The sequence below is a fragment of the Mobula birostris genome, unplaced genomic scaffold (genome assembly GCF_030028105.1).
Source record: "Mobula birostris isolate sMobBir1 unplaced genomic scaffold, sMobBir1.hap1 scaffold_2724, whole genome shotgun sequence".
Classification (NCBI taxonomy): Eukaryota; Metazoa; Chordata; class Chondrichthyes; order Myliobatiformes; family Myliobatidae; genus Mobula; species Mobula birostris.
The window spans coordinates 1-7,460 of NW_027275778.1; the positions used below are offsets into that span (position 1 = coordinate 1).

Sequence of the window (7,460 nt, forward strand, 5' to 3'; positions counted from 1 at the left end):
GCTACTAGGAGAGCAGACGGCTGTACTCTGATAATACTGTAGATTTCTTCACACTGTCCCAGATTCGAGCAGCGTAGTGCAGCCTGCAGAGAAGAGCAAAGGTATCAGTCCCACCACGGCCAGGCAGGCAGGGGAACAAGATACCACATGGGGGGAGAGTGGCTGGTTCTTTAGGGGTGGCGATGTGATACGTGTTCAGGCTGACACTGGATGATTTACACCCACACTGCATACGACTCCTTCCTCACCACCTCACCACCACTCCCATGGTGCTCACCTGGGGTTCCCTCACCTCCCCTCGCCCTGCAGTCCCACATCACCCCCCTCCCCCCTCAGTCCCTCATCACCTCCCCTCCCCCCGCAGTCCCTCATCACCTCACTTCCCCTGGGGCTCCCTCCCCCCAGTCCCTCATCACCTCACTTCCCCTGGGGCTCCCTCCCCCCACTCCCTCATCTTCTCCCCTCCCCTCTCATCACCACCCCTCCCCACGCACTCCATCACCACCAGTGCTCCCTCACCACCACCCCTCCTTCGGCACTCCTTCACCCCTGCCCCCCCCTCGGCACCCCCTCACCCCTGACCCTCCCTCAGCACCCCCTCACCCCTGTCCCTCCCTCGGCACTCCCTCACCACCACCCCTCCCTCGGCACCCCCTCACCCCTGTCCCTCCCTCGGCACTCCCTCATCACCGACCCTCCCCCGGCACCCCCTCACCCCTGCCCCTCCCTTGGCACTCCCTCACCCCTGCCCCTCCCTCAGCACACCCTCACCGCCACCCCTCCTCGGCACCCCTCACCCCTGCCCCTCCCTCGGCACTCCCTCACCACCGAGCCTCCCTCGGCACCCCCTCACCCCTGCCCCTCCCTCGGCACTCCCTCACCCCTGCCCCTCCACCAGTTCTCCCTCATCACTGCTCCCCACGCCTCTCTCCCAGCACCACCGCTCCTGCAGCCCCTTTCCATACCAGTTTTTCTCAGTGAGGATAGTGTGAGAGAGCTGTGGTCTCGCCATCGAAAGGACCTGTCCTCGGAGTTTCCCAATCAAGCCCTGGAAGCTGGGGTACCCTCTGTAACCAGGCAGCAGGGGGAACAGCGAGATCCCACCGGCCCCTAGGGGAGACAACAGAGCTGGCGATTAGCCAGAGTCAGGGAACATCCTGCTGTGAATAAACTCAATCCAAATAAGATTTATTATCACTGATGTGTCATTAAATCTGCCTCATTATGATTGGTTGATCACACCAACTTTCTCTGTATCTGCTACACTTTGTTTAAGCAGAATACAATTTCTCTGTATCCGTTACACTTTTCTGTTTAATGACACTACACTTTTTCTGTATCTGTTACACCTTGTTTAAATAACACTAAACTTCCTCTATCTGCTATACTCTGTTTAATCATACCACGTTTCCTCTGTATCTGCTACACTTTATTCTTTAATGACACTACACATTCTCTGTATCTTGTTGTTTAATCACACTACACTTCCTCTGGATCCGTTGCACTTTATTGCCATTCACCACGCTGAAGGAGACAACATTCCTGTGGATGTTGAACAGCAGAATGCAGTGCATATAACACATAAAGTCTTATTACCACAAATAAATTAACAAATGATATAGTATATTTACACACAAGTTAAAAAATAAGCAGTTTAAAGCTATTGGCACTTCGTATATGAGACCCGGGTGGTGGCAGGAAGTTCAGAACTCCTATGGCCTGGGGGAAGAAGCTGTTTCTTGTCCTAATACCACGGCACCTCCGGCCTGATGGTAGGGGGTCAAGGAGATTGTGGGATGATTGAGACGGATCATTGATAATGCTAAGGGCCCTGCGTGCGCAGTGCTCATGATAAATATCTCTGATGGCTAGAAGAAAGACCTCAATGATCCTCTCAGAAGTCCTCGCAATCCTCAGTAGTTCTGTTATTGTTTTCCCTGGTTCTGTCAATACACAGTGTAATGATGTGATCTGTATGAAGAGTGTGCAAGACAAGCTTTTCACTGTATCTCAGAATATGACAATATAAATCGATACTAATTTGTTGTTTTGTGGCTGCAGTACAGTGCAATATATAAAAATACTCTAACTTACAAGCAGAAACATGTAAAATCAAATAAATAATGCAAAAAAAGAGCCCAATAGTGAGGTAGTGTTCCTGGACCATTCAGGTATCTGATAGCAGAGGGCAAGAAGCTGTGCAACTGGTCTGCGTGAGTCCGCAAGAAACTAGAGAATTGTGGAAATAGCTCAGCGCAACGCAGAAACCAGCCACCTCTGAACTCTGTCCACACATCTCACCCTCTTGGAAAAGCAGCCATCATCAAAAATCCTACCCACCCTGGACATTCTCTCTTCTCCCCTTCCCATCAGGCAGAAGGTACATCTCAACCTGAAACTTTGACTGTTTATTCCTCTCATGGGTGCTGCCTGCCCTGCTGAGTTCTTCCAGCGTTTTGTGCGTGTTGCTCTGGATTTCCAATCTCTTGTCCTTACTATACTTTGCATTCTGTTTATCTGAAAGTACATACGTATGGAATTATCTGTCGGGGTTACACGTGAACAGAACGGTCCCACTCTCTCAGTACATGTGACAAGAATAACCCAATTACTGATTTTCCTTCAATCACGAATAAGTCAGCTCCAGTTCATGAGGAGCTTGATGCAATTTGGTTTGTCACCAAAGGGTCTAACTGGTTGCATCACTGCGCAGAATCAGAAAAAGCCAGAGGGCCGGAGACCTAGTCAGCTCCATTATGGGTGCTAGCCTCCCCAGCATCTTCAAAAGGCGGTGCCTCAAGGCGGCACCATCCAGTACACACCCTCTTCTTGCTTCCATCATGAGGGACTTACAGGAGCCTGAACACTTTAGGAACAGATTCTCCTTCTCTGCCACCAGATTTCTGAATGATCCACAAACGCATAAATACTCACATCACTATTTCCCTTTTGCATAATTTATTTTTGATAGTAATTTTTTATGTTTGGCTCTGTAATGCTCCCTGGATTGGAGAGCATGCCATGAGGACAGGCTGAGTGAACTAGGGCTTTTCTCTTTAGAGTGAAAACTGACAAGAGTTGACTTGATAGAGGTGTAACATGCTGTAAGGTTTCACTGCTAATGTAATGGTTTCTCTGTAGCAGCAATGTTTGGGTTATGACTAGAGATAACAGGGTTTGGAATGCTGGGGGCTATCCAATAAGGGAACTGATGTTCTTTCTTGTGACAGATCTTCGTGGTCTTTTGCCGGGGAGCGAAGACGCGAATGGAGAGAGTTGGTAGACTGCCGGATGGAGTGGACTTGGAGCAAGGGTCTGAAGGTCAGCGACGATTGGAGGAGGTCGATGGTGAACGACCGGCTTATCAGTGAGCTCCAACACTGTTTCATGAGAATGGGCCCTTTTACTTTTTTTTTGTTTTCTTTGCTAACCATATAGTCAAAGTAAGAATTATAAAGCTCAATCATTTAATCGCATATTGTGTACTGTTTGTTATTTCGGGGTACTGATTTGTAACAGGGGACACATCGCACAGCGAGATTTCTTAAGTTTGGCTAGGCCCGGGGCTATCACCTCCGAGACTAAGCCGCCAGCTGATGCAAGAGTTACAGAGTGTGACAAAAGAACCAGTTATCAGAAGATTGATGCTGATAAGAGGACAATGGGGGAACATGCAAGATGCTAATAAGAGAGAGACGAGAGGGATTAACGAAAAGGAGACACGGTTCCGAGTATTGTCAGAGACCGGTGGCTTTGAACCCTGAACTGTTTGAAGTTTGATTGATAGGCGATACCCCAGCAGGGGGATAAAAAGGGACAGGTTCGCTAAGGCAAGGGACACATGACACCACGAGGTAACGAGACCCTGGAAGCGGTGTGCCCCCACAAGTTGCTGGGAGTTTTGGAGGTCTGGTCGCGGGACCAGCCATAGACGCACAGGGTAGAAAGATACGGTCGGGCGGGAACCCGGTGTGTGTGTCCGCCCTTGCCCGGGTGCCGGGTTCACCGCAGAAGAACGATCGTATCTGGAACGGAGGGGTCACAGTCGGTGACCTCAGAAGACATTACAAAGGGCTCGCCTGAAAGCTAACTGCGAGGAATATGGAAGATCTGTTTGGAATCCGTTTTGAATATTCATTCGCTTTCTCTCTCTTTCTTCTCCCCGCCCCAACAGCACAACAGCGATTACTGAGAACTGAACTGAACTAAATTGAACTGAACCTTGCGTCACTTGAAACTGGTCATTTACCCCTAGACTGCGATAGAGCTTGATTGATCCTGTTATCCTAGTTCTGTGTACATGTGTGTTTATTCATTGCTAACCTGTTGCATTTATATCCTTACTATTAGAGTACAGTGTTGCTTATTTCTTTAATAAAACTTTCTTAGTTCCAGTAATCCAGACTCCAACTAAGTGGTCCATTTCTGCTGGTTTGGCCACCCAGTTACGGGGTAGGTAACAGGAGGGGTACAAGGCAACGAGCGGCATAGATCAAGTAGGCAACCAGTGCCTTTTTACCAAGGGGCATAGTTTTAAGGTGCTTGGAGAAAGTATAGAGGGGAGGTCAGAGGTAGGTTTGTTTTAAACACAGAGTGGTGGGTGTGTGGAAAGCCCTGCCAGCAGTGGTGGTCGAGGTAGATACATCAGGGACAGTTAAGGATCTCTTACACAGATATATTAATTACAGAAAAATGGAGGGCAATGTAGGAGGGAGGTTTAGATTGCTTTCGAAACATCGTGGGCTGAAGGGAGTGTAATCTGTGTCTGATCCAGTGAGTGTGCAGTAGAGGGTGTTACACGGACTCTCAATCGTTAACCTTACCTGCCCTTGAGAGGTTTTCATCAGCTTCGCTTTCCATTACCGGCAGCAGGAACAGGTTGACCTCAGTCTCCAGGAAGTCACTGCTCAAACCTGGAAAGATGTTGCAGTCCAACATGGATATGGCACCTAGGTGCATGGGAAGAAGGGAACATCATCAGCACCAGTCCTGTTGCAATAATGACATTCCATCTCCTGCAACACCAACCTGCACTGATCTTTCTCTGATTTTGGTTCAACACTTTGTAAATTGTCTCTGTAAATGCATAAAAATACATACTTTCTATGTATAATTATACACTATCTAAATGTGCACATCACACTTTTTCCACATAATCGCATTACATTCACGCTCTTTCCGCATATAAACTCTCTATGTAAACACATGTTACAATTACATGCTTTCTACATATGAAATTTGTATGTAAACATGTCACGTGACAATTACACACTTTCCATAGATAAAATTTCTATGTAAAGGAGTCATGTTACAATTACATAGAGTGTTTATATGTGGAAAATGTGTAATTGTAACGTGATGCTTGCATAGAAAGTTTGTATGTAGAAAAAACATCATGTTGCAATTATACATTTTCCACATACAAACTTCCTATGTAAACATGTCATGTTACAGTTACACATTTTCCACATATAAACTTTCTATGTAAACATGTCACGTTACAATTACATACTTTCTACACATAATGGAAGTTTTCTATGCCCAGACAGACTTTGAAGGGTGGAAGGTCCTGCCCGTAGGCTTGGTTGTGTCAACTGTTGCTGAGAATATCAGCAGAGACAGGTATGAAGCCATTAACTCTGCCTAGTACAAAAATGCACCAAGAGACAGGCAGCTTTCAATATGTACCAAGTGCTGCCCAGAAGGGCAATCAGATGAGGAGGGGCTTCAATAATCTGACCTTGTCTCCCATTATCCATGTTGGGGGACCTGATTGGCTAGTGGTCATGCCTGATTACCTTTGTACTTGAGGTGGGAGTGCAACATCAGCTTGTTGATGACCGTGTGCATTTTCTTCAGGTTTCGAGGGCAGAAATCTTCACGATGGGCCTTATTCTGGAGGAACACTGCGGAGGAGGAGCGGAAAGTTAAACCCAACTGAGGAATCTGACTTGCAGAGAACGTTCCAGTATACTTGCTGGGGTATTAATGAATAAAAACCATTCCACCTTACCCGGCCTGGGTCCGTGGGGGAGAAACAGGGGCAAGTGACCCTTGGCTCTGTTGGAGAGGGGCAGGACAGAAGGTCAGAGGGGAAGAGGACACAGGGTCAGAGGGTCTGGGCAGCTGAAGACATGACCGAAAGGAACTGAGGGTGGGAAGAACAGTGGGGAGTTAGGATGGAGATAGATGGAGTGTAGGAGCTCACAGGTGTGGGAAGGGTCAAAGGTGCTTACAGAGCTGAGCAGGTGTAAGGAAATGGAGGGTGTTAACCTTCACCAAACCGTAATTTTAAAGCAATGTCACAGAGTGCCACTCTCTTCCTACCGGCCCATCACACAGACCCAGGGTCAGACACAGAGTGACTCTTCCTCCACACTGTCCCATCACACACTCCCAGCGTCAGACACAGAGTGAAACTCTCTCCGCATTGTCCCATCACACACTCCCAGGACCAGACACAGAGTGGAGCTCCCTCCACACTGTCCCATCACACACTCCCGGGGTCAGACACAGAGTGAAGCTCCCTCCACACTGTCACATCACACACTCCCAGGGTCAGACACAGAGTGAAGCTCCCTCCACACCGTCCCATCACACACTCCCGGGGTCAGACACAGAGTGAAGCTCCCTCCACACTGTCACATCACATTTTCCTGTAGTTGGACACAGGTGAACTGCCTTCCAAGGCGTCCCATCATACACACCCTGGATCAGAAACAGGTTGAATACCTTACCGATGTTTGGGTAGTATTCTGTGCCTTCATCAGCGCCAGAGCCCCCGCTGAGCTCATGGCTGGGGGAAGGCGTGGAGGGTTTCAGCATCTCCGCTGTCTGCAGGAATCTGCAAGGCCAAGAACAAAATGAAAATCCATTCATTACCATCGGTTCAGTCCAGGACCTCTCTCTGTCTCCCACATTACACTTACCAAGACCAAGTACAAACTCTGTTCCAGAAAGAAGGGTGGTGATAGTTGTGACAAAAGAACCAGTTATCAGAAGATTGATGCTGATAAGAGGACAATGGGGGAACATGCAAGGTGCTAATAAGAGGGAGACGAGAGAGATTACCGAAAGGAGACATGGTTCCGAGTATTGTCAGAGACCGGTGGCTTTGAACCCTGAACCCTGAAGTTTGATGGACAGGTGATACCCCAGCAGGGGAATAAAAAGGGACAAGTTCGCTAAGGCAAGGGACACACGACACCACGAAGTATCGAGACCCTGGAAGCGGTGTGCCCCCACAAGTTGCTGGGAGTTTTGGAGGTCTGGTCGCGGGACCAGCCAGACGCACAGGGTAGAAAGATACGGTCGGGCGGGAACCCGGTGTGTGTGTCCGCCCTTGCCTGGGTGCCGGGTTCACCGCAGAAGAACGATCGTATCTGGAACGGAGGGGTCACAGTCGGTGACCTCAGAGGTCATTACAAAGGGCTCGCCTGAAAGCTAACTGCGAGGAATAT

General features: G+C 48.7%; 1 protein-coding gene across 1 annotated transcript; it reads right to left on the bottom strand.

Moving 5' to 3' along the window:
• Nucleotides 1-4: 4 nt before the first annotated feature.
• LOC140192811 (nonsense-mediated mRNA decay factor SMG9-like) lies at nt 5-6,844 on the bottom strand (the record flags this gene model as incomplete). The annotated part of the gene is made up of 5 exons (XM_072250306.1): nt 5-83; nt 966-1,110; nt 4,824-4,949; nt 5,799-5,906; nt 6,738-6,844. Coding segments are annotated over 5 exons (565 nt in total), but the record flags the coding sequence as incomplete, so codon positions are not given.
• Nucleotides 6,845-7,460: the final 616 nt, after the last annotated feature.